This window comes from Pseudophryne corroboree, chromosome 9 (genome assembly GCF_028390025.1).
Source record: "Pseudophryne corroboree isolate aPseCor3 chromosome 9, aPseCor3.hap2, whole genome shotgun sequence".
Lineage (NCBI taxonomy): Eukaryota > Metazoa > Chordata > Amphibia > Anura > Myobatrachidae > Pseudophryne > Pseudophryne corroboree.
In genome coordinates, this window is record NC_086452.1 from 231,046,068 (window position 1) to 231,073,609 (window position 27,542).

General features: G+C 44.6%; 3 protein-coding genes across 6 annotated transcripts in view; 1 reads left to right on the forward strand and 2 right to left on the reverse strand.

Moving 5' to 3' along the window:
- The window catches only part of LOC134957927 (uncharacterized), a 323,394-nt gene that overhangs the window by 53,289 nt on the left and 242,563 nt on the right, over positions 1–27,542 (reverse strand). The gene's annotated exons all lie outside the window — the stretch shown is intronic.
- Positions 21,046–22,781, forward strand: LOC134956917 (uncharacterized). The gene is made up of 3 exons (XM_063938774.1): positions 21,046–21,182; positions 21,258–21,470; positions 22,085–22,781. Exon 3 carries the CDS (start codon positions 22,096–22,098, stop codon positions 22,762–22,764), a length of 669 nt encoding a protein of 222 aa, XP_063794844.1. The 5' UTR covers positions 21,046–21,182; positions 21,258–21,470; positions 22,085–22,095; the 3' UTR covers positions 22,765–22,781.
- LOC134956916 (putative nuclease HARBI1) lies at positions 21,122–24,012 on the reverse strand. 2 transcript variants are annotated; one of them, XM_063938773.1, is made up of 4 exons: positions 23,496–24,012; positions 23,195–23,385; positions 21,318–21,467; positions 21,122–21,208 (listed from the first exon to the last, which is right to left on the reverse strand). In XM_063938773.1, the coding sequence occupies exons 1-4, from the start codon at positions 23,881–23,883 to the stop codon at positions 21,200–21,202; spliced, it is 738 nt and encodes a 245-aa protein (XP_063794843.1). In that variant the 5' UTR covers positions 23,884–24,012; the 3' UTR covers positions 21,122–21,199. The 2 variants fall into 2 exon arrangements, 1 of the variants encoding a protein (XP_063794843.1); XR_010186292.1 differs by lacking the exons at positions 23,195–23,385; positions 23,496–24,012 and adding an exon at positions 23,017–23,184.

A 27,542-nucleotide genomic window follows, 5' to 3' on the forward strand; every position in this document is an offset into this window, starting at 1 on the left:
TCATTAGTACATATATAGGTTACAGTCATATTTTTCATATTTTTATTATTTTCTATAGTTTGTATGCTGGCTGTAACTGCTTCCACATCTACATATGGCGGTGTACTTGCATTCTCTTTTTTCTTCTTACTTGTTTATTGTTGCTACAAGTTCAAACAGTTCTTATATTTCCATTCTTGTCTTATATGACTTTGGTTAGACATACCACCTGCAATACCTTAGGATCAAACTCACCAACCCCTCTTGCTGCCACAGGTTTAAACAATTTGTATGTCTGACCCTTTGCTTTCTGGATTTTAATCAGACATATTTTAATCTTTACGTTCTGCAATACCTCTGGTTCAAAGCTGCCCACCCTAGGGAAGGATGCCCTATCTTCCACAGTCATACGTACCCATTCATTGTACTTTGAACACCTAATTCTTATAAACCTTGCTGACCCTCTCGGGCCACCATTCTCCTGCCTGAACCCTGGCTAAACGTCTCTCACTTGAGCAACTGGCTCCCATATTTGTGGGTCTTTTTAATAACTAAAAAAAATTCCCACAAACACCAAAATACTCAATGCAAGTAGACGATGAAAGTTCTTAGAGTGCTTTCACCCACTCTCTGCCACACTGGCCAGTACTACGATACACTGTTGATAGTGGATCGCGATGTACCCAACTTAGGGTTCCTATAAGACCTTACAGCACCGTAATTTCTTTCGGTGGAGGTTCTGTTGGAATATTTTCCTGAGAGAGGTAGCGAAAAATTCCTTTTTGGTATCTTTCAACTGGAATTGTTTGTAGAGTGAAAAACAGAGAAATTAGATAACTATTCTTCACCTTTTCCAGTGGAAGCCCACCAGGGAGATTTCCCGACGTTATCAAAGAAAAACCCCTTTGTCTATACAATCATGTCTGTGTATGCCTTTCCACAGCGCATATGACACAATGGTATCACGTTGTGCTGTGTAGAACACACAGACATACGATGCAACTGCACAGCCTATAGATACTAGTTATCTATATGCCCTGTGATTGCTGTAGACCACCTGAACACCTAGTTCACTTGGGACTGTGAACACATAGTTCACTTTGAACACTTAGTTCAATTTGAACACCTAGTTCCTATCACATATGGTAGCGAACCCTACGCCACTGGGCCTCTACTAACCCAGTGTACCACGACGGGATCCCGAATTCCTGAGTTCAGCTCCACTCACTCCGCTTTCACTCAGTCAAATAGACCTGGTTTTTCTATACAGAAAATTGTTTTACTCCCCTAAGTCAGCAGCTTTATTCCAGAGGTGCTTACAGTTTTTAAACTAAATTTAGAGTAACCTGCTTTTGAAATCCGATAGTTATGTGCTATTGTATTAAAGGTCTACTATCCCACCTTAATTGAACAAATATCGGGTGGTTTTATTATGCGCACACAACCCTACGCAAGCTTGCGTAATTACGCAACCGTACGTACCCCTATGCCATGTGTGCAGCCTTGCGCCACGTGCATGTTTTTGTATGCTGTCCTCACGTTCCGTACCACGTGTACCAATGTGCGTACGCAATAAAACAAATCGCACAACTCTATAAATGTGAGCAATACTAACTATAATCGCTCACTTAACACAACATCCAGTTTTTTTTCTTAACAACCAGGCCAGAACTGCGTTGGTGTCTTTACACTTACTTCCTTAATACTGTTATTTCAAATTTACCTATATAGCAATAAATGTATCCGATTTCACATAGATCTATAATGACTGCAATAATCTATCATTTAAATGATATGATTCAGATTGGATAGCTATCTTGCAGAACATACACTGATATAAATATTAGTGATGAGCACCGGAAATTTTTCGGGTTTTGTGTTTTGGTTTTGGGTTCGGTTCCGCGGCCGTGTTTTGGGTTCGAATGCGTTTTGGCAAAACCTCACCAAATTTTTTTTGTCGGATTCGGGTGTGTTTTGGATTCGGGTGTTTTTTTCAAAAAACCCTAAAAAACAGCTTAAATCATAGAATTTGGGGGTAATTTTGATCCCAAAGTATTATTAACCTCAATAAGCATAATTTCCACTCATTTTCAGTCTATTCTGAACACCTCACACCTCACAATATTATTTTTAGTCCTAAAATTTGCACCGAGGTCGCTGGATGACTAAGCTCAGCGACCCAAGTGGCCGACACAAACATCTGGCCCATCTAGGAGTGGCACTGCAGTGTCACGCAGGATGGCCCTTCAAAAATCTACTCCCCAAACAGCACATGACGCAAAGAAGAAAAAAAAGAGGCGCAATGAGGTAGCTGTGTGACTAAGATAAGCGACCCTAGTGGCCGACACAAACACCTGGCCCATCTAGGAGTGGCACTGCAGTGTCACGCAGGATGGCCCTTCCAAAAAACACCCCCCAAACAGCACATGACGCAAAGAAAAAAAGAGGCGCAATGAGGTAGCTGTGTGAGTAAGATAAGCGACCCAAGTGGCCGACACAAACACCTGGCCCATCTAGGAGTGGCACTGCAGTGTCACGCAGGATGGCCCTTCCAAAAAACACCCCCCAAACAGCACATGACGCAAAGAAAAAAAGAGGCGCAATGAGGTAGCTGTGTGAGTAAGATAAGCGACCCAAGTGGCCGACACAAACACCTGGCCCATCTAGGAGTGGCACTGCAGTGTCACGCAGGATGGCCCTTCCAAAAACTACTCCCCAAACAGCACATGACGCAAAGAAAAATGAAAGAAAAAAGAGGTGCAAGATGGAATTGTCCTTGGGCCCTCCCACCCACCCTTATGTTGTATAAACAGGACATGCACACTTTAACCAACCCATCATTTCAGTGACAGGGTCTGCCACACGACTGAAATGACGGGTTGGTTTGGACCCCCACCAAAAAAGAAGCAATTAATCTCTCCTTGCACAAACTGGCTCTACAGAGGCAAGATGTCCACCTCATCATCATCCTCCGATATATCACTGTGTACATCCCCCTCCTCACAGATTATCAATTCGTCCCCACTGGAATCCACCATCTCAGCTCCCTGTGTACTTTGTGGAGGCAATTGCTGCTGGTCAATGTCTCCACGGAGGAATTGATTATAATTCATTTTAATGAACATCATCTTCTCCACATTTTCTGGATGTAACCTCGTACGCAGATTGCTGACAAGGTGAGCGGCGGCACTAAACACTCTTTCGGAGTACACACTTGTGGGAGGGCAACTTAGGTAGAATAAAGCCAGTTTGTGCAAGGGCCTCCAAATTGCCTCTTTTTCCTGCCAGTATAAGTACGGACTGTCTGACGTGCCTACTTGGATGCGGTCACTCATATAATCCTCCACCATTCTTTCAATGGGGAGAGAATCATATGCAGTGACAGTAGACGACATGTCCGTAATCATTGTCAGGTCCTTCAGTCCGGACCAGATGTCAGCATCAGCAGTCGCTCCAGACTGCCCTGCATCACCGCCAGCGGGTGGGCTCGGAATTCTGAGCCTTTTCCTCGCACCCCCAGTTGCGGGAGAATGTGAAGGAGGAGATGTTGACAGGTCGCATTCCGCTTGACTTGACAATTTTGTCACCAGCAGTTCTTTGAACCCCAGCAGACTTGTGTCTGCCGGAAAGAGAGATCCAAGGTAGGTTTTAAATCTAGGATCGAGCACGGTGGCCAAAATGTAGTGCTCTGATTTCAACAGATTGACCACCCGTGAATCCTTGTTAAGCGAATTAAGGGCTCCATCCACAAGTCCCACATGCCTAGCGGAATCGCTCTGTGTTAGCTCCTCCTTCAATGTCTCCAGCTTCTTCTGCAAAAGCCTGATGAGGGGAATGACCTGACTCAGGCTGGCAGTGTCTGAACTAACTTCACGTGTGGCAAGTTCAAAAGGTTGCAGAACCTTGCACAACGTTGAAATCATTCTCCACTGCGCTTGAGACAGGTGCATTCCACCTCCTATATCGTGCTCAGTTGTATAGGCTTGAATGGCCTTTTGCTGCTCCTCCAACCTCTGAAGCATATAGAGGGTTGAATTCCACCTCGTTACCACTTCTTGCTTCAGATGATGGCAGGGCAGGTTCAGGCGTTTTTGGTGGTGCTCCAGTCTTCTGTACGTGGTGCCTGTACGCCGAAAGTGTCCCGCAATTCTTCTGGCCACCGACAGCATCTCTTGCACGCCCCTCTCGTTTTTTAAATAATTCTGCACCACCAAATTCAAGGTATGTGCAAAACATGGGACGTGCTGGAATTTGCCCAGATTTAATGCACACACAATATTGCTGGCGTTGTCCGATGCCACAAATCCACAGGAGAGTCCAATTGGGGTAAGCCATTCTGCGATGATCTTCCTCAGTTGCCGTAAGAGGTTTTTAGCTGTGTGCGTATTCTGGAAAGCGGTGATACAAAGCGTAGCCTGCCTAGGAAAGAGTTGGCGTTTGCGAGATGCTGCTACTGGTGCCGCCGCTGCTGTTCTTGCGGCGGGAGTCCATACATCTACCCAGTGGGCTGTCACAGTCATATAGCCTGAGCCTGCCCTGCTCCACTTGTCCACATGTCCGTGGTTAAGTGGACATTGGGTACAACTGCATTTTTTAGGACACTGGTGAGTCTTTTTCTGAGGTCTGTGTACATTTTCGGTATCGCCTGCCTAGAGAAATGGAACCTAGATGGTATTTGGTACCGGGGACACAGTACCTCCAACAAGTCTCTAGTTGGCTCTGCAGTAATGATGGATACCGGAACCACGTTTCTCACCGCCCAGGATGCCAAGGCCTCAGTTATCCGCTTTGCAGCAGGATGACTGCTGTGATATTTCATCTTCCTCGCAAAGGACTGTTGGACAGTCAATTGCTTGGTGGAAGTAGTAAAAGTGGTCTTACGAGTACGACTTCCCCTCTGGGATGACCATCAACTCCCAGCAGCCACAACAGCAGCGCCAGCAGCAGTAGGCGTTACACGCAAGGATGCATCGGAGGAATCCCAGGCAGGAGAGGACTCGTCAGAATTGCCAGTGACATGGCCTGCAGGACTATTGGCATTCCTGGGGAAGGAGGAAATTGACACTGAGGGAGTTGGTGGGGTGGTTTGCGTGAGCTTGGTTACAAGAGAAAGGGATTTACTGGTCAGTGGACTGCTTCCGCTGTCGCCCAAAGTTTTTGAACTTGTCACTGACTTATGATGAATGCGCTGCAGGTGACGTATAAGGGAGGATGTTCTGAGGTGGTTAACGTCCTTACCCCTACTTATTACAGCTTGACAAAGGCAACGCACGGCTTGACAAATGTTGTCCGCATTTCTGTTGAAATACTTCCACACCGAAGAGCTGATTTTTTTGGTATTTTCACCAGGCATGTCAATGGCCCTATTCCTCCCACGGACAACAGGTGTCTCCCCGGGTGCCTGACTTAAACAAACCACCTCACCATCAGAATCCTCCTGGTCAATTTCCTCCCCAGCGCCAGCAACACCCATATCCTCCTCATCCTGGTGTACTTCAACACTGACATCTTCAATCTGACTATCAGGAACTGGACTGCGGGTGCTCCTTCCAGCACTTGCAGGGGGCGTGCAAATGGTGGAAGGCGCATGCTCTTCACGTCCAGTGTTGGGAAGGTCAGGCATCGCAAACGACACAATTGGACTCTCCTTGTGGATTTGTGATTTCGAAGAACGCACAGTTCTTTGCTGTGCTTTTGCCAGCTTGAGTCTTTTCATTTTTCTAGCGAGAGGCTGAGTGCTTCCATCCTCATGTGAAGCTGAACCACTAGCCATGAACATAGGCCAGGGCCTCAGCCGTTCCTTGCCACTCCGTGTGGTAAATGGCATATTGGCAAGTTTACGCTTCTCCTCCGACAATTTTATTTTAGATTTTTGAGTCCTTTTTTTACTGATATTTGGTGTTTTGGATTTTACATGCTCTGTACTATGACATTGGGCATCGGCCTTGGCAGACGACGTTGCTGGCATTTCATCGTCTCGGCCATGACTAGTGGCAGCAGCTTCAGCACGAGGTGGAAGTCGATCTTGATCTTTCCCTACTTTTGGAACCTCAACATTTTTGTTCTCCATATTTTAATAGGCACAACTAAAAGGCACCTCAGGTAAACAATGGAGATGGATGGATACTAGTATACTTATGGATGGACGAGCGACTGCCGACACAGAGGTAGCTACAGCCGTGGACTACCGTACTGCGTCTGCTGCTAATATAGACTGGATGATAATGATATAAAAAATATATATATCGCTACTGCAGCCGGACAGGTATATATTATATAATGACGGACCTGCTGGACACTGTCAGCACTGCAGACTCCTAAAGTTAGCTACTAGTATCAAGAAGATAGAAAAAAAAAAAACACAACAGGTAGGTGGTATACAATTATGGATGGACGAGCGACTGCCGACACAGAGGTAGCTACAGCCGTGGACTACCGTACTGCGTCTGCTGCTAATATAGACTGGATGATAATGATATAAAAAATATATATATATCACTACTGCAGCCGGACAGGTATATATTATATAATGACGGACCTGCTGGACACTGTCAGCACTGCAGACTCCTAAAGTAAGCTACTAGCATCAAGAAGATAGAAAAAAAAAACACAACAGGTAGGTGGTATACAATTATGGATGGACGAGCGACTGCCGACACAGAGGTAGCTACAGCCGTGGACTACCGTACTGCGTCTGCTGCTAATATAGACTGGATGATAATGATATAAAAAATATATATATATCACTACTGCAGCCGGACAGGTATATATTATATAATGACGGACCTGCTGGACACTGTCAGCACTGCAGACTCCTAAAGTTAACTACTAGTATGAAGAAGATAGAAGAAAAAAAAACCCACCACAGGTAGGTATACAATTATGGACGAGCGACTGCCGACACAGAGGTAGCTACAGTCGTGGACTACCGTACTGCGTCTGCTGCTAATATAGACTGGATGATAATGATATAAAAAATATATATATATCACTACTGCAGGACAGGTATATATTATATAATGACGGACCTGCTGGACACTGTCAGCAGAATGCGTTTATAGAATAAAAACACCACACGACGAGTGTTTAACTTTTTCAGGCAGACAATCACAATATACTGGTGGTCACTGGTCACTGGTCAGTCACACTGGCAGTGGCACTCTGGCAGCAAAAGTGTGCACTGTTAAATATATGTACTCCTGCTATAACTGCTCCCCAGTCTCCCCCACAATTAAGCTGTGTGAGCAGTGAGCACTCAGCACAGTCAGATATACATAGATGATGCAGCACACTGAGGCTGAGCACAGATATGGTATACTGTGTCACTGTGTATCGTTTTTTTTCAGGCAGAGAACGGATTATATTAAATAATAATAAAACTGCACTGGTGGTCACTGGTCAGTCACTAGTAAACTCTGCACTCTCTGAGTACTCCTAAGCTCCAGTAAATCAAGTGTCTCACTCTCACTATCTATTTCTATTCTAAACGGAGAGGACGCCAGCCACGTCCTCTCCCTATCAATCTCAATGCACGTGTGAAAATGGCGGCGACGCGCGGCTCCTTATATAGAATCCAAGTCTCGCGATAGAATCCGAGCCTCGCGAGAATCCGACAGCGGGATGATGACGTTTGGGCGCGCTCGGGTTAACCGAGCAAGGCGGGAAGATCCGAGTCTGCCTCGGACCCGTGTAAAAAGCGTGAAGTTCGGGGGGGTTCGGTTTCCGAGAAATCGAACCCGCTCATCACTAATAAATATACACATAATTATAATAATATTATATATATGTACCATTCACTGGTCTCCTATGAGACACCTTACCTCTAATTTGCATCTCAAAGATATGTGCTTTTCACTGCTAAAAAAAAGTAGTTACACAGGCTAATTTGCATTTCAATGGCGATCCTCCCTAGTAAGCAGATTCTACAAGTTTTGGAAGGAAAAAAAAAACAAAAAACTCTTTCCTTTTTCTATCTGTGTGCAACCCCCCACTTGATGTAAAGGAATTACGCACAGACAAGAAGGAAAAAAAAAACTTATCTCACCATTTACTTTCACTAGGCCAAATTGAAACTATTTGTAATTGACTATGGCATGGGTTAAATAAATGCATTGGTAACTCATAAATGGTGCTATGAATGTGACAAAGGAAACTGATTGTTCTGAGCAGACTGAAACTCAGCTATTTAGAAAATGACCTTCCTAAAATGGCCACTGATCCTCCCCCTTCCACATCCATGAGGTTTACACAAGATGGTGGACAGGCCATGTAGTTAGGCCAAAATGGAGGACAGACCATGCGGCTTCCTTTGTCACAAAGAAATCACAAATTATACAAGCACCAGAAGTTACTTTAGGCCTGAGTTTAAAAAAAAACTATATTAAGGCTATGCAGCAACTTTTAAATGTGCTTTTAAATCTACTTAACAGATAAACAATCAAATCTGAATCAAACACAATATGACTTATTTGAACTTTGTTTTGCAACAATAAAAATACATTTTAGCATTTTAAATATTATGAGAAACACATTGTTCCTTGAATTTTCATATCATCGGCTTACTGGTAACACAACAATACACGTGGATGTTATTCATCAGCGTCGCGATGCATCCATCATTAATCGGTCGATCACAGCCGCGTTTGTAATGTACAGTGCACGATTAAGACCGTGATATCGCGGACGAGCCCTCATCTGTAAATACCAAATTGCTTTCTAACAAATATTTAAAATGCCAGCTCTAATATATATTGTAGACGCCTGCACATCTTATTACCATGTGCTATGAATGTGCGCTATACATCGCAAAACACTGCATCCGATAAGAGAAAACAATACACCCACACATTATCTGAGTTCCAAAGCTCATTGATGTATATATTTGTTATTAAAAGGATATGTATTCAACATATCACAATGTACAGTATACATATAGTTACATGGTTACAATTTATACAGTAAGCAGTTAATACATACAGTTACAGGCCAGCAAATACAGCACCATATCTTTCTCATATAAAAGTCTTCCCTCCATATCACTCTCTCTCTCTGTAAATAAATACAGGAACTGGTCTGGCAGCACCTCCATCATCGTCTGGGACAAAACAGCAACTTCCTCCTGTGTGTTTCTGTAATGTGTTTTCTAGTTTGTGGGAGTGCACACATCTAGTCTAAGGGAGGGAACTTTCTCATTCATGATGAGTCACTGGTCTGTTCGTATGCTAAACAGGTTCAGCCTTGAAGACATCAAAAGGGGCTGGCCTGAGTTTCCTGTCCACCACCTGTTTGGAAATGTCTATTGTCCTAATAAGAGTGATTTTAGCTTTCATACATTTAATCATAACTACTTGTTGCAATGTCCTACAACTTAATAACAAGTATCAAATGAATCTACACATTAATCTGGTTGCTTTAATACCAAATATGACAGGTCTATCTTGCTTTGTTCCAATAATACACATACATGACATTACTCCATTATATAATTTGAAATCATTATGATGTCTGGCGCTTGATATTATTATAATTATGTGCTGTATGAAATAAGTGTCAAATCCATCTCTGTGGCATGTCCGTCTAAATGCGTGTGTTACCATATATTGCTGTGCTCGCTGGGCCTATTTGCAAGCATAGCTTTTTATATGTGTGGAGTCTGTATGTTCTTTCTATGTAATATTTTTAACTTCGACATGGTGTTTAGGAGGGAAATCGGATGATAAGAGCTGGGTGACTCAGGATCCCGGCCAAGCTTCGGGATAACCTTTATGACTGCAGAGTTAAAATATTGAGGCAAGGGAGCACCCTGCATGAAATAATTAAATAAAACAGAAAGAGGTTTACATAATCTAGTAGATAGAATTTTATAGTAGTCATTTGCAAAATCGTCTGGGCCCGGAGTCTTCCCAGTCTTAAGTTCAGCTATTGCTGCAGAAACTTCCTCAGTGGTAATAGATGCAAGAAGAGAGGCACAGTGCGTCTCTGACATTTGGGGCAGATCAGTAGAAGACCAAAAGCCAGACTTGTGAGTCTGATTAATAACTGGGCGTGCATAAAGATTGGTGTAAAAAGACTGTAGCACCTCAGCGATCTCTGCAGAGGTCCGTACGCTGTCCCCACCTGGGGTGAGGAGAGAGTGGATGACCACTTTAGGGTGTCTGCCTTTCAACAAATAGGATAACAGTTTGCCAGACTTATTGCCGTAGCTGTAGATGCCACAGTCTCTTGAAAATGAATATTTGGCTTCCATCTGAGAAAGAAGGGTATCAAACAATGTTTTTTGTGTAAGATAACATTCCCTAGTAGAAGGGGAGGGGGAGGATTTAAATTCCTGAAAAGCATGAGTAAGCCGCCTGGGCTTCCAGGTAATGCGAATTAAAATCTAAATCCCTTTTTTTACTATAGGACATGATATGTCCCCTGACTACCGATTTTGACGCTTGCCAGAAAAGAGCAGGATCATCACACAGGGTATCTCCATTATGCGTATGATAATCCAGCCATGCAGCATCTAGTGACGAACAAAATTTTAGAGAGCCACTTAAATGAGAGGGGAAGTGCCAGGAACGAAAAGGGTTTTTTTCAGGGAGAAGCATCAGTTTCATTCAGCATAAAGCATGGTCTGAAACACAGATATCCTCAATTTTAGAATCAGCCACTTTCGAAAAAAAAAAGAGTCTGTCAACAGCAGATAATCAATCCTCGAAAACGTGTGGTGCGCAGCCGAGAGGCATGTAAATTCTCTTTCTAATGGATAACATGCGCGCCACACATCCACTAAGGACAGCTGCGAGCAGATATAGGGGATACCAATACGTGGTAACCAGGGGGGAGTGCGAGGGGGGGGGGGGGGGGAGGATTTATCCGAAGTCGGGGAAGAATATAAATTAAAATCTCCACCCAGGATTATAGGAATTTCAGAGTAGCTTAGTAGTTTCATGACAATGTGCGTATAAAATTGCTTAGAGTAATGATTGGGAGCATAAATATTACATAGTAGGAACCGGGATGCATACAGTGTGACATCTGCCAGTATATAACGGCCCTGAGCGTCATCTAAAATTGCATGGACAGAGATAGGGACAGTGTGCCTAGCCAAAATATCACCCCCCTAGCCTTAGAAGAGAAAGAGGAAGAGGCCACCACAGACCAGCCCATAGTGTTCAGTTTTACCACCTCATTTGGCATAAGGTGAGACTCCTGAACAAAGACAAGACAACATCCACCCCCACCTTTCGAAGATAGAGCAAAATCTTTTTGCGTTTGGTGGGAGAGTTAATCCCTCCCACATTCCACATACCGATACTCAGACTAGCCATGCATCAAATGAACTGGGAAAACCTGAAAACCTGCGCAGTAACCATAATATCTACAGCCGCCGATAATTAGATATAAAATATACAAGGGCAGACACAAGAGGAAAAGAAGGGGAAGGAGAGAAAAGAATGGGGAAAAGAGGGACAAAAACATATAAAACACATAAGATATAACTTCAACATTGTGAAAGAAAGTCCTGCTAAGGACTATCATAACTTCAGAAAAATGAGAGCAACCGGTTCAAGCAGACACAGAGGCCGTCACAGACCGCCAGTGAGCCAGCCAGAATTATGAGAACCTGAGGAAAAAATGAGGGAGGGGCACGGGAGGGGCACCCCACCCACCCTCGGCAACATAATAAAAAGATATACATATGAAAAGAAAAATAACAAGAAAATATCAGAGCACACAGAGCATGTTACAGATAAACAAAAAACGCAGCCTTCCACATATGAATGTAATAAGAGTGAAGAAGGGGGAAATATCTCCACCAAGCATACATAATCATTCTGGTAAGATTACATGGCTACAGAAATACAACAAATGAGTGGTAAAAATCTAAAGCATAAAACAGGGCAAAAAGGCTCAGCCCGCTGTCTAAGACAAAAGTCCCTTTTGGAAAAAGAAACACCTGCAGCTGATCCCACAGCAATAATTAAATTGGCAGACAGAACAGGAAACAAAGAGAAGTCCCGGGACAATACTCAGCCATCATGATCCTGGGTGACATCCGCCGGAGAGGAGTCGTCATCTGCTATGGAAGCTTCAGAGACATAAGCCTCTGCATCTGCGAGATTTGTAAAGTCCCGGAAAGAGTTACCCTCGAACAGGCGTAGTCTTGCAGGAAAGAGCAGAGCAAATTTCCTATTCGCCTTTACCAATCGGGAACAAAGGGGAGTAAATTCCCGACGTGTCCGGGAAACCTCCGCGGAGTAGTCTTGGAAAATGGCCAAACGAGCTCTTTCCCATTGTAAATTCCTATGTTTCCTGGATGCCGTCCATATTGCTTACTTATGGAGAAAGTTCAAACATTTAAATATAACCACACGTGGTTTGCTATTAGGTGAAGAGCGTGGGGGACCCAGTCTATGGGCTCTCTCGATGACTAAGCCAGTGCATTGATCCTGAATATGCAATAAATCCAGGAGGGACGTTTGTAGAAAAAGGGTCAAGTCAGGACCTTTCAGTGACTCAGGGAGCCCCAGCACCCGAAGATTTGATCTCCTCAATCTATTTTCAAGATCGTCCACCTTATTCAGCAGCTGGAAGTGAGATTTCTGGAGCGCATCATATCTATGCTTCAGATCCCCAACATCCTGGAAAGTCTCCCCCAGCCTTTGTTCATTTGTAAGGACAGTCTTAGTTAACTACTTGATTTGGGATTTTAGATCTTTCACTGCCTGCTGCATTTTAGCAGCATGTGCATCCATAATAGGCTCCATGGCATCCCTTACAGCTCTCACTACATCAGCATAAGTCACTGGGAAGGCAGGGGAGCAGTCAGGCTCACCTGAAGGAGAAATGTGCTTTGCAGAAGCCTGTTTAATGCTGCCAGCAGCCTGCAGGCTTGTTGGTGAGCTATTTATCAACAATAAAAGAGAGCGCATAAATAATACAATGACAATTTATTGTTAAATATAACACTTAAAATGCAATATTGCTAATCATTAAAAAATAAATTAAACTACCTTCTGATGAAACCGACTTGCCCTATGTCGGAGAAACGCGTTAAGGATAAGGGGCTTTAAACGCATTATTGTGAATCCTGACCACTGCACTTTACAGCCGTAGCGCTGATCCAGCACTTTGATCATCATTTCAAGCTGATATATACAGCCGTGGTGTGGGGTTCCCCCCCTCTCCCTTGCTGGGACGTCTTCCGCTTCTGACTGCCGCACCGACGAGCACCGCACTGCCCAGGAGCTCTGGAAGCGGGTCTCTTCTTACATCTGTAGCGGTGAGATACTATACTGTCGGATTGCGGTGGGGGGTTGTAGCCTTACCTACGTGCTGTGGGAGGAATCTACTGCATCATACTTCATCTATACAAATGTTGCAACTTTCATAAGAGGATCAAGTGGACCTGCCATGGTTCTAGTGTTCTTTTTACCATCTTTAATCCTTTTGGTGGGACATTGAACATTTACATTCCTCAGCGCAATTGAGAACTGTTTCTTTTCTTCCCATAATCATTTGGAAAACACAAATATATATGATTGATCAGTTCAGTGGTTTCTAATAGTGCAGTTTCATTCATTTTTTAATGATTAGCAATATTGCATTTTAAGTGTTATATTTAACAATAAATGGTCATTGTATTATTTATGCGCTCTCTTTTATTGTTGATAAATTTCAGACAATATTAGTTTTGTTATATTAGGTGTTCAGAGCACCTTTTGAGAGCAGCTGTTGCTCATTTAAAGGTGTGTGTATACTTATATAGTAATATTGCACAATTAGGAGCGCTTGATTTTTTCCTTTTTGATTGAGGATATTTGTATTATTGTTTGTGAGCTAGGTGCGGCGGCCATCTTGTATTCCCTGGGCCATTTTTCAGACCTCGATCTCTGGGCTTTAGGGGGCATGGGGGGAGGACAGAAACCTTTCCATCTAGTCCCCAGCGCTTTCCCACAAGTGGTATGCGCCATGTGCGGAAAAAAGCCGCTAGCGGGAGGCGCTGTGTGCTCTGGTTGCCGAGGGTGCAGGAGAGCTGCAGAGATCAGCTTCTCCTCACATGGGCGCCGGAACCGGACAGTATCGCTGGATTTATATGACAGTACCACTGGACGTATACGGCAGTATCGCTGGACTTATACGGCAGAACCACTGGACTGGATTTATACGGCAGTATCACTGGATTTATACGCCAGTACCACTGGAATTATATGGCAGTATCACTGGAATTATACGGCAGTATCACTGTAATTATACGGCAGTACCACTAGACTTATACGGAAGTATCACTGGACTTATACGCCAGTACCACTGGCATTATACAGCAGTACTATTGGACATATACGGCAGTATCACTGGAATTATATGGCAGTACCACTAGACATATATGGCAGTATCCCTGGACTGGCTTTATACAGCAGTATCACTGGATTTATACGGCAGTACCACTGGACAGATATGGCAGTTTCTCTGGAATTATATGGCAGTACCACTGGACATATACGGCAGTATCACTGGACTGGATTTATACGCCAGTACCACTGGATTTATATGGCAGTACCACTGGACATATACGGCAGTATCACTGGAATTATATGGCAGTACAACTGGACATATATGGCAGTATCGCTGGATTTATATGACAGTACCACTGGATGTATACGGCAGCGTCGCTGGAGTTGTACAGAGTTACCGCTGGATATGTACGGCAGTATCACTGGACATATACGGTAGTACCACTGAACACATACAGCAGCAAAGGGACACCACCACTGGACTGATGCAGGACAACACAGCACCACTGCAATGGACTGGACTTATACAGCAGCACTGGACATATAGCAGCAGAGGACACCACCACAGTGACTGGACTGATGCAGCACAATACACTACCACTGGACTGATGCAGGACAACAGAGCACCATTGCAATGGACTGGACCTATACAGCAGCACTGGACATATGGCAGCAGGGGACTCCACCACTGTGACTGGACTGATGCAGCACAAGACACTACCACTGTACTGATGCAGGACAACACAGGACCACTGCAATGGACTGGACTTATACAGCAGCACTGGACATATGGCAGCAGGGGACTCCACCACTGTGACTGGACTGATGCAGCACAATACACTACCACTGTACTGATGCAGGACAACAGAGCACCATTGCAATGGACTGGACCTATACAGCAGCACTGGACATATGGCAGCAGGGGACTCCACCACTGTGACTGGACTGATGCAGCACAAGACACTACCACTGTACTGATGCAGGACAACACAGGACCACTGCAATGGACTGGACTTATACAGCAGCACTGGACATATGGCAGCAGAGGACACCTCCACTGTGACTGGACTGATGCAGCACAACACAGCACCACTGAACTGGACTTATACAGCAGCACTGGACATATACGGCAGCAGAGGACACCACCACTGTGACTGGACTGATGCAGCAGAGGACACTACCACTGTACTGATGCAGGACACTGAGGACAGAGAGACGTCCTATAGCTACACTCTCCAATGCCAGAGTGAAAATGGCGGCGACACGCGGCTCCTTATATGGAATCCAAACCCAGCGAGAATCCGACAGCTGGATGATGACGTTTTGCCTTGTTCTGGTTTCCGAGTCAGGCGGGAAAAACCGAGCCTGACTCGGATTCGGGATCGGGTAGTGAAGTTCGGGGAGGGGGGGGGGGGGGGGGGGTTTGGTTCTTAGGGAACCGGACCCGCTCATCTCTAAGGAGAAGACAAAAATATACATTTGGAAAACAAATGCAAAAAAAGGCCTAAAATTCCCAAAATGTTTGTGTACTTTAAATGTAAGTATTATTGTTATTATACAGTATGTGTGCCTACTCCTGAGTCCAGTCTTACTATGGGGTAATTTAGACCTAATTGCTGGGTAGCGATTTTTGCAGTCCTGCGTTCGGATAGTCACCGCCTACAGGGGGAGTGTATTTTCACTGTGCAAGTGTGCGATCACATGTGTAGCAGAGCTGCACAGACTGATTTTGTGCAGTCTCTGCGCAGCCAAGGACTTACTCAGCTGCTGCGATCACTTCAGCCTGTCCGGGACCGGATTGGACGTCAGACACTCTCCCTTCTAATGCTTGGACACGCCTGTGTTTTTCCAGACACTCCTTGAAAATGGTCACTTTCCACCCACAAATGCCCTCTTCCTGTCAATCTCCTTGTGAACGCCTGTGCGATCGGATCCTTTGCACAAACCCATCGTTGACCGGCGATCCCGTTGCTGCAGTCCATTGCGCCTGCGCATTGCGGTGCATGCACAGTTCAGGCCTGATTACCCGCTGTGCGATAATGCACAGCAGCGATCAGGTCCGAATTACCCCCTATGTTAGCGGCATTACACCAGCTTAGGAGAAAGAGTTTTGCTACTTAATTTCTTAGGGAAAGAATCTACTCCTGAAAAAAAGCTAAAAATGATATTTAGCATGAAAAGAAACCAATGTTTTTAATTTGTGTTTAACATATGCTGTCTATTTGGTTTGGTCTAAACCATAGTTGCCTACCCTCCTGCATTCTGCAGGAGACTCCCTGAAATAGTAGCAATCTCCCTGACTCCCTGAATAGACCAGCAATCTCCCTCATTGCACCTTACCCCCATTAAGTAGCTGTTACATTCTGGAGGGGGGAATAAATTAGAGATACATACATTCAAATGGGATCATCAGTGCCATCTCCCGGCATTAGTTATAAGGTACAATGATCCCTAGGGCTACATGCAGGTTAAATAAGGTCTCTCATGGCCGCTTACAGTAAATGGAATCTCTTGTGAAACACAAATACACATACAAATCCTGAAAAATATCGGTGTATTTTCTTTAACAAGCAGATCTTAATAACTTTGGGGTTCATTTACATTTGGATATAAGTAATTTTTATGACACGCCTCTCAGATGTAGCAGTACACGCCCGCGCTGAGAGGCGTTACTTTCACAATCTCCCTGAAATGCTTTTTCAAAAGTAGGTAAGTATGGTCTAAACCAGTTAACAGATTGTATGCATTTATGTATGTATGTATATATGTCATACTTGCCTACCCTCCCGCATTCAGCGGGAGGCTCCCGTTTTTTACCAGAGCCTCCCGCTGCCCCGCAAATCGCCCTGGTCCTCCCGGTTTTTTAAATTTTATTCCGGCAGTGCAGGTGACGGAGCCTGCGCAGGGTGAAGACATGCTGAATTGCTCAACCTGACAGCATGTAGTACGCTGCGGTCACGGTGGGAGGCGGGGCTGTGCTCACTGATTGGCAGGACCGTAGCGTGGAGCTAAGGAGTGAGTACGGGTGCCCAGGGTCAGGCTCTGGTGGTTATTTGTGGGGCAGGTTCACCCGCCAGCGGCTCTGCATTTGCGCTGCCCGTCTGAGCTGAGATCGGGCAGCAGAAGGCAGGACAGCTCACACAGCTGAGCTGAGCCTGCAGCGGCAGGGAGCGCCAGAACATGCTGCTCCGTTTGGGCGGCCGCTGGCCGGGCAGCTGATTAAGCTGATGTGAGCTGGCAGCAGCGGGAAGCACCAGAACCGGTGGGCAGCTAGCAATAGTAAAGCCTGCCAGTGCGGAAGGGAGGAGGGGGGAGAAGCTGCCTCTAACGCTAACTGGACTGGCTCTTGTCCTGGGAGAGGGCTGCTGCACATAACCAGACTCAGCAGCTCCTTCTTTCTTGGACACTGTGCTGTCAGCCAGCCAGCCACCGTGTCCTGCCTAGATCCTCCTGCCTATGACCTCCTCCTCGTCCTGTACCTGGGTCCGACGGCCTCCCTCAGTGACACCTTGCAGCTCACCTTGATGTTGATTGGACACAGTGCGCTGAGTAACCTGGTATCCCTGTGTTTGACCCCCTGTACCCCCTACCTGTGTGTGTGACCCCCTGTACCCCATACCTGTGTGTGTGTGTGTGTGTGTGTGTGTGTGTGTGTGTGTGTGTGGCCCTCTATACCCCCTACGTGTGTGACATCCTGTACCCACTACCTTTGTGTGCATTTCCCCATGTACCCCCCTACCCCAGTATGTGTGACACCTTGTACCCCCCAAGCCCCCCCAGTGTTTGATACCCTGTACCCGCTATCTCTGTGTGTATGGCATTTTGTACCCCCCTGTGACACACTGTACCCCCATCCTCCGTGTATGACACATGATGTGTGTGTGTGTGTGTGTGTGTGTGTGTGATACCCTATACTCCCGAAACCCTCCCCCCGTGTATGACACACTGTACACCCTCTACCTCTGTGTGTCACCCTGAGCCCCTGCTTCCTTTCTCAAGGGTAATACGGGTGATTAATAGTTTTGGCCTGTGAGAGTGATTGAATTAGCTTTTTTTTATTGTATTTTGTCCCCAACCTTCCTTTTCCTACTCATACCTTCTGTCCGTGGTTCCCAGTCAGCAACCACCAACTCCTCTGTCCCCTGGTCACAGCTTATAACTACACACCCTTTGCCCAGTCAGAGTCCGTCACCCCAAAATCTCTGCCCCATAATCAGAAATATTGTCACCTCTGTCCCCTGGCCACATAAACCTCGGCCTCACAGTCACAGTCCGTCACCCCACAACCTCTGTCCACCAGTCACAGTCCGTCACCCCACAACCTCTATCCCCCAGTCACAGTCCATCACCCCACAGCCTCTGTCCCCAGTCACAGTCCGTCACCCCACAACCTCTGTTCACCAGTCACAGTCCACCACCCACAACCTCTTTCCACCAGTCACAGTCCGTCACCCCACAACCTCTGTCCACTAGTCACAGTCCGTCACCCCACAAACTCTGTCCCCCAGTCACAGTCCACCACCCACAACCTCTGTCCACCAGTCACAGTCCGTCACCCCACAACCTCTGTCCACTAGTCACAGTCCGTCACCCCACAAACTCTGTCCCCCAGTCACAGTCCACCACCCACAACCTCTGTCCACCAGTCACAGTCCGTCACCCCACAACCTCTGTCCACTAGTCACAGTCTGTCACCCCACAAACTCTGTCCCCCAGTCACAGTCCACCACCCACAACCTCTGTCCACCAGTCACAGTCCGTCACCCCACAACCTCTGATACTTTTAAATGTATTTTTATGTGAATGTGGTATTTTCAGTTGATCTGGATGTTTTCAATGTATTATGTGAATGTGGTATTTTCAATGTATTTTTGTGGGCCTAGCTTTTGTAAATATATTTTTTTATGTGGATCTGGCTTTATATAATGTATTTTTAGTGGATATGATGTTTTTAATGTATTATGCGAATCTGGCTTTTTGCAACATAGGGGTAAATTTACTAAGATTCGTAATTTCCAGAATCATGTCCAAGTTCAATCACGAATGACATCGACAGTGTAAAATTGCAACTTTTTGAATTGATTACGACTAATTTACTAAGCTGTCGTATTCGTATTTTTCGTTTCTTCCGATGTCGATGTCATTCGTGCTTTTCTGCTGTAGATTGCGGCCGCGTTTGCTGTTTCGCGGCCGCGTTTATGGGTTTTTTTACGACTGCGTCACATGTCTGTTACGGCAGTGATTTAGAAATTGCTGCCGCGTTTTTAGTCCTAAGTTTCGTTTTCGTCACGCGGCCGTGATTGGTTGTATTCGTGAAGGAGGAGTGTCTGTGCATATTACTATAAAACCGCCCCAAACACACCGCACCTCGTGGGTTTAGCTAGTGGAGAGGAGAGAGGAAGGTGTATTTGGAGTTGGTGAGTTTGGTGGAGTTTTTGGTGGATTTGGAGAGGAGTTTGGTGATTGTTGAGTGCTGTACTGTGTGTGTAAGTAGTCTTGTCATATTTGTAGTATTGTTTTTTCACAGTTTGTCTACTTTTTTGTCCTTGTTTTTTTTTTACAGTCTTTTGTCATTGTTTGTGAGTGAGTGAGTGAGCGTGTGTGTTGGCTGTGTGGTGTGTAGTAGTAGGAGTAGTGGAGGAGTGTGTTTTGTGTTTTGATTTTTCAGTGTTTTTTGTTGTTTGTCATGTCAGACTCAGAGGTCAGTGTGGTGGCGGAGGTTAGTGAGGTGGAGGCTGGTAGTGAGGTGGAGGCTGGTAGTGAGGTGGAGGCTGTTAGTGAGGTGGAGGGGGGTAGTGAGAGGGAGGAGGTTAGTGAGGAGGAGGAGGAGGGGGTGCCTGTTGCTGTATTTTCCAGTGATAGTGATGGTGTTGTGGCTCCGCAGCCACGCACCACTACCAAGACTGGCAGGAATATAAAGTTCAGCTATGCTGAAAACATGGCTTTGGTGCGTGAGCTGATGAAGCACCATCGCCAATTGTTTGGTCAGGATGCTGGCAAGGTGTCCTCCCGCAGGAAGTCTGTCCTGTGGGGGCAAGTAATACTTGCCGTGAATAGTGAGGGTGTGGTGAGGCGGACTGAGGACACGTGCCGCAAGAGGTTTTATGATATAAAGCGGCGTGTCAAGGCCAAGATGGCCAAATCTGCAAGAAAAACCGGAGGTGGCCCCCCTTTCCGGGCCACCTATCGGGACTGGGAGGAGCCTGTGCGGGCATTGATTCCTGCCGAAGTGGTGTCTGCTACTCATGTCCGGGATTCGGACCGACCCACGCAGGATGGTAAGTTTGATGTGTTATATTTTTATTTCAATGTCCTCTAAATGTTGTAAATGTCATTTTTAAAGGGTAAAGGATGCATAAATTGTGTTTCACATATTGCAGGCCTATGCACCCTTAAGGTGTGTTTGTGTTTAGAATGTGCTTTTTTCACCTTGCATTGGCTGTTTGGTAAATTTAATATTGCGCAAAAACATGTGCAATGGCTTTTTAATTTTTAAAAAAAAAAGATATTTTTTTTTGACGATATTGCTTGGACATCTGTGTTGTCTGCTTATTTTAAAAAGATTTTTGTATTTATTTACTTCTGAAAAACGGTGCAATTATTTCAACATTAAATTTGAGAAACATTTGCAAGTAGTCAATCTCTGCAATATCTGAGGCATAATTCTAAAATGTAACAGATTTATTGTGTGCAACATCATGTACATTTGGATATACACCACAAAATAATGATGCTTGAAGCTCTTAATCAGAAATTATTTGTTTATCCAATACATAATAGATGGTTACAGTACAATAAGGCTTTGCAGGGGTTTTTTTTACACAAAGCATGGTAATAATGTTTGGTACACTTTTTCAACAGTCCCACAGACCAGCCGGCCAGACAGGCCTCAGACAAGTCAGGATGAGGCTGGGATTGCAGGTAAGACTTCAGTGTAGTCACATATTCTGCAAACACATAGAAGTACAAAATATTAATGTTTATATTTTCACATAGGTTCTGCTTCTGGAAGCCGACCTCCTGTAAGGCGACCATCACAGGGCTTGGGCCACTTACCCAGGAGGCCAAGTAAGACACGGCGTCTTGGCTCGGAATCTGCGGCTCCATCATCCCCACCCAGGCGACGACTTTCGGCAGTGTCACCCCAGCCACCACTGGCACTATTGGCGAGTTCGCAGAGTGATGAGCCCCGATCCCCTCAGTTATCTGGTGAGTAAAAACAGAAATTAAACACATAGGCAATAATATACACAGTACAGTTAATATGTTGTTAGTTGGTTTTGAGATTACATGTTTTCCAGAACAAGCAATGTGATGTTACGTCTTCAATTGCTAAAGGTGTAAAAAAAAATTTTTTTAAGGTCTTAGTGGATGTTCTCGCCAACATCATTTTTAATAACTATCAGAATTTTCTTAAAATTTGCCCCACACACGTGCACATTTAAATAAAATAACAATAAAATTCCAAAAAAAAAAAAGCATCCACAACATTATAGTGTTCACACATCTCCCCTGTCCAGTATGTAGATGGCTTACTTGCTCCGCTCCTCTGGACTATCCAGGTAAGTAGTCTATATCGTGGTCAGGGGAGGGAATCTAACAGTGTAATGCTGTGGAGGGGAGTTAGTTAGGTGAGGATTATGCAAATCTGTCTATGTGGCCGCCTGTGTTGGTATATATGTTTTTGAGCATAAAAAACATTATAAGTTTATAAAATCAACGCCAAAAAGATAAAAAATGGAGTATTATGAATGTAGTAATGTGTAGAAGTAGCCTTGCTAAAAATTTACAAATAAACATTGCATGTTGGCCACCCCATACAGAGCCCAGCTTGATGGCCGACGTGGACCAGCAGGGACAAGACCAACAGGCAACCATCACACTGCAACTTACACCTGTTGACCCAAGCCAGCCAATACAGCTGCAGGATATCCCCCAAGCCTCCATCAGTCCACAACTGGCACAAGCTCCGCCCCCAAGCCAAATACCAGATGATTTTTGGGCCAGTTGGACAAGCCAACAGGCCCAAAGCAATGCCAGCCTGACCGCACATACACAACACCTTGCCAGTCTGCCCCATCATCTACCGCGTATTAGTCGCAACTCGGGCAGACTGATTGTACAAGTAGGGCGAATGGCAACCTCAATGGAGCAAATAAGGGCTGACAACAGCCAAATGCTTGCTCATTTATCGCGCATCATAGATGAGCAACAGCGCCATCAGCAGGCACTCGTTCAGCTCATTCAGCACAACCAAGTGGTGAATGAGTCGTTATCCAGGATTGTAGCCAGCCACACTGCAACCAACACTCAGCTGATTGCAAGCCTTAATAATTTGAGCAGCAATATTTCATTGATGGGAGCTCACCAAGTAACCTCCAGCTCGGGGACCACGACCCCTATCCAAACGCCAGTAACCTCCCCTGTTTGGCGTTCCTACAGAGCACGTGCCAGTGAGCCAGCACAAAGCTCAGCACCCAGCACACACAAGCGGAAAAAATAACCCCAATGTGATTGGCAAAATAAAAATTTGTATTTGACAAACACACAACTTCCTGTGTCCGTCTCAAACATTGTCGAAGCTGCTCTGTATGTATGTATGTTTTTCATGGGTAATGACTGAAAATTTATTTTTAGCATAAACTAAGTACAATGGACACACCACTATAAACTACAAACAGTAAGTAACAAAACACACAATAGAAAGTAGTGCAAAGTGTTTAGTCAAGGATAATTACAGCCTACTAAAACTGACCTGAAAAATAGCGCAGGATCACTTCTTGCCGTACCTGCCTCCCTACATATGTACTCACACTGTCACCAGATGGGTCTAACTCCTCTGCTTGCCGACTGCTTTCTCCCTCATCATGTGCCAGATGTTGGGTTAAACACAGATTATGGAGAAAACAGCAGCAGAACACAATTCTAGTCACCTTTGAGGGACTATACAACAAAAGGCCAGCAGATTTATCCAGACACCGAAACCGTGACTTCAGCACACCAAAACATCTTTCTATCACATTCCGCGTAGCCTTATGTGCATGATTGTAACTGTGTTCAGCAGGAGAATCAGGTTGGGACAATGGAGTAAGGAGCCAAGAGTAGCAGCCGTAACCCCCATCACCTGAAAAACAGATATAGTCCACATTAGTACATATGTTAGATTATTCTTTCACCTAATCATAACTCGAGTTTGTGGATAAAAGACATACACACAAAACATTTTAAACATACCCAACAGCCAGCCATCAGGCATTTCTCCGGCCTCAAATTTATCGAAGAGCGATGACTGACTGAGGATGAAGGAGTCATGGCAGCCACCAGGGTAACCTGCAACAACACTCATAATTTTTAAGTTTGCATCACAGACCACCTGGACATTAGTTGATTGGGACAGATGTCTATTAGTATATATATATTGGCGGCCCTTAGGTGATCTCAGCTGAACGTGTGTGCAATCTATGGCCCCCAGCACATTGGGCATGCCAGCAAGCTCATAGAAAGCTACCCTGACAGCACTCCACTCCGACTCCTCGGTAGGGAAGCAGATTGAGGCATTAATGTGTGGCTCCAACACATCCAAAACCTGAGTGGACATTAAAGAAGCTAAGGTGAGTGTCATGTTAGGTATTCTCTACAATACTGTGTTGTTTGAACTTACAGAAGCAACACTTAGACATAACCGCCTATGTATTTTTAGACTCACCTGCATCAAATATCTGGAAAAGGTGGGCTGTGAGATACCAATGACGTCGCCTGCCACAGCCTGGAAGCTCCCAGAAGCCATAAAGTGTAACACAGCCAGGAGTTTGTGTAGGCCTGAGACAGAGCGAGAGCGTGCTGTCTCAGGGTCTATGCCCAGTTTGACAAGGTCGTACAGGTGGAAAATGTTGTTTCTATTTAGGCGGAACATCTGTATGACCCTATCATCGGACAATGCATTTAAGTTTAAACGCCCTCTAAAAAAACGAGGCTGGCGCAGCCTCCGCGGTACCTGGACAACCTGTTGACCATGTTCACTTACCTGGGCCTGATTCCTGGAAGCCTCATGGAGCAGTCTAAGGTATCCCACAGCAAACAAAAAATCATTGCCACACACCACAGCCGCCATTTCAGAGTGAGAGAAGTTCAAAATGTGCCTGGAACACTTTTATAGGGCCAAACATTCAGGTGTGAGTAATGGATAATTGAGTACACATGTAAACACGCTTTTCAAATGCTGGCGCGTTTTTTTTTAGGAAAAAATTACGATTTGTAATTTTTCGCGGCCGCGAATGCATTTTCACGGCAGCAATTACAATTACGAATGGTTAGTAAATGACCGAGATTCATATCTAAACAGGCGTAATTTGACCGATGGTGTATTCATTCGTAATTTTTTACTTGGACTTGCAAAAAATTACGAATGCCCTCATCTCTGCCGTGATTAGTGTTTAGTAAATTACCGAGATGACACTTTGAAGAAAAAACGGCATCTCGGTCAAAATCGGGAGCTTAGTAAATTTCCCCCATAGATTGTAAGCTTGCGAGCAGGGCCTTCCTACCGCTATGTCTTTCTTTGCCCTGTTTTGTTCTATTACTGTTGTTCTAATTGTAAAGCGCAACGGAATATGCTGCGCTATATAAGAAACTGCTAATAAATAAATAAATACATTTATGTGGATCTGGCTTTTTCAATGTATGTATATATGTATGTATGTATGTATGTATGTATGTATGTATGTATGTGTGTTGCATTTTCAATGTATTTTTATTTGGATGTAGCTTTTTTTAATGTAGGCCAGAGCTTCACATACTCCACCATCCTGTCCAGGTTTAAAGGATAGCCATGCTTGAGCACAGGTGACTTAGTAGCCATGCCTGAACACGGGTGACTTAGGGCCTAATTCAGACCTGATAGCAAAATCATAATCTTTCTCTCTCTAATGGGCAAAACCATGTACAGTGCAGGGGGAAGGGTGGGGGGGGGGGGGGGGGGGGCAGATGTAACATGTGCAGAGAGAGTTAGATTTGGGTGGGTTATATTGTTTCTGTGCAGGGTAAATACTGGCTGCTTTATTTTTACACTGCAATTTAGATTTCAGTTTGAACACACCGCACCCAAATCTATCTATCTCTGCACATGTTACATCTGACCCCCTGCACTGTACATGGTTTCGCCCATTAGAGAACATTTTTGCTGTTGCGATCAAGTCTGAATTAGGCCCTTAGGGGTGTATTTACTAAGCCTTGGGTGGAGATAAAGTGCACGGAGATAAAGTACCAGCCAATCGGCTCCTAACTGTCATTTTTTTAAACTAGCCTGTGACATGGCAGTTAGGAGCCGACTGGCTGGTACTTTATCTCCGTCGGAGTTATCTCCATCCAAGGCTAGCTGTGCGCACAGTTCAATACACAGCAGGTGCGGTTTAGCATTAATGGGAGTCCGTGCCGAGGTACGCCTAACAGTGGTGAGCAATACCCTACTCACTATATACATAGTATATAACCCTCTGTACCCTACTCACTATGGGGGTCATTCCGACCCGTTTGCACGCAGCGGTTCATCACTGCGGTGCAAACGGGTGGGAACTGGCATGCGCAGCGGCTGCAATGCGCACGCGCGTCGTTGCAGTGTCCAGTATAAAAAAGAAAGTGAACGCTAGCACAATTGCAAGAAGATTGACAGCGGGGAGGCGTTCCGGGGCGTCTACTCACCATTTTCCTGGCATAGAGATCTGAATGCAGGCATGTCCAGGCAGTTGGAGGGCGGATGTCTGATGTCAAATCTGGGACCTTCATCGCTGGATCCATTGCACAGGGTAAGTAGCTGCAGGGCTACTCTTGTTCTGCACAAAACTTTTTTAGCATAGCAGGACTGCACAAGTGATCGCAGCCCTGCTATGCAAAAAAACACTCCCCATAGGCGGCGTCTAGTTGATCACACGAGCAGCAAAAAGTTGCTACGTGTGATCAACTCGGAATGACCCCCTATATACATATTATATAACCCTTTGTGGTATGCTGCTCTTCGTACTGCAGGTTTCACCTGCCATTGCAGGACACACTCCTTAGTGGAAATAGATACGCCCATGGGTGGTGCTAGACACGCCCCTTTGGCTGACCATGACACCCCCCCTCAACGGCGCTCCTACAATCTCCCTGAAACTACTTTTCAAAAGTAGGCAAGTATGATATATGTATGTATGTATGTATGTATGTATGTATGTATGTGTATATATGCACGTATGTTTGTTTGTGTGTATGTATGTATATTTGTATGTATGTATATTTGTATGTATGTATGTATGTATGTATGTATGTATGTATGTATGTATGTGGGCTGCCAATCCTATTTCTACTAACGTCGTTTTCCCACCTATTGTCATCATCTATTTCTCTCTAAGACACACAATGCAAATTCTGATTATTTTCAGACATATTTTCATTTTTTCATGAATCATGCCACTTTCAAAGAGAGATCTTCAGTCATGGTTTAAATGGTAAATGAGTGCAAGGTTCTAAAGTTTAATTAATAATTGTGATATACTAATCATAAGGGTTCTGATACTGATTGATAAACAAGATAACATAAAAGTAATAATGAAAAATTTATGAAAAATAATTATCGATATAAAGCTATAATAAATAAATAAAAATAAAGTAAGCAGTAATAAATAAATAAGTAGTAATAATAATAATAATAATAATAATAATAATAATAATTAAGAGTAATACTACTACTACTACTACTACTAAAATTAATAATAATAATAATAATAATAATAATAATAAGTAAATAATAAGTCATAGTAAATAAGAGGACAGAAGAGAAAAGAAAAGGTTACATGGGAACAAAGAGGAAATCTGCTATTTTATGAGAAAGTTGGTTGCATTTGTTCAATTGGAAATCTATCAACCTCTCCTCTATATATTGCCCTATTAGTCACCTTCAGATGGGCATTTATGTTTAATAACATTGAACATGGGCTATTTATTGAAGAAAGCTGAGGCGCGAGCATGCATATTAAGGGCCGTAGTCAGACCCAGCCATGTCTGAATAAGCACCCCGGTCTCACTGTCCTCTTACGTTCTGGAGTCATTTGTCACCATTAGTATCTGGACTTGCACCACCCCCATGCTGGGTGCAAAAGTTCCGTCCCAACTGCATCCAAACCCCTAAATCAAGCACAGGAGTAAGGCAACACACCCAGGCCACTTTCACTAGACACCGCCGCTCCGTGCATCTCAGTATTTGCCACCCAGGTGTTGCCCAGATACACCTACTTGATGTTAGAGATG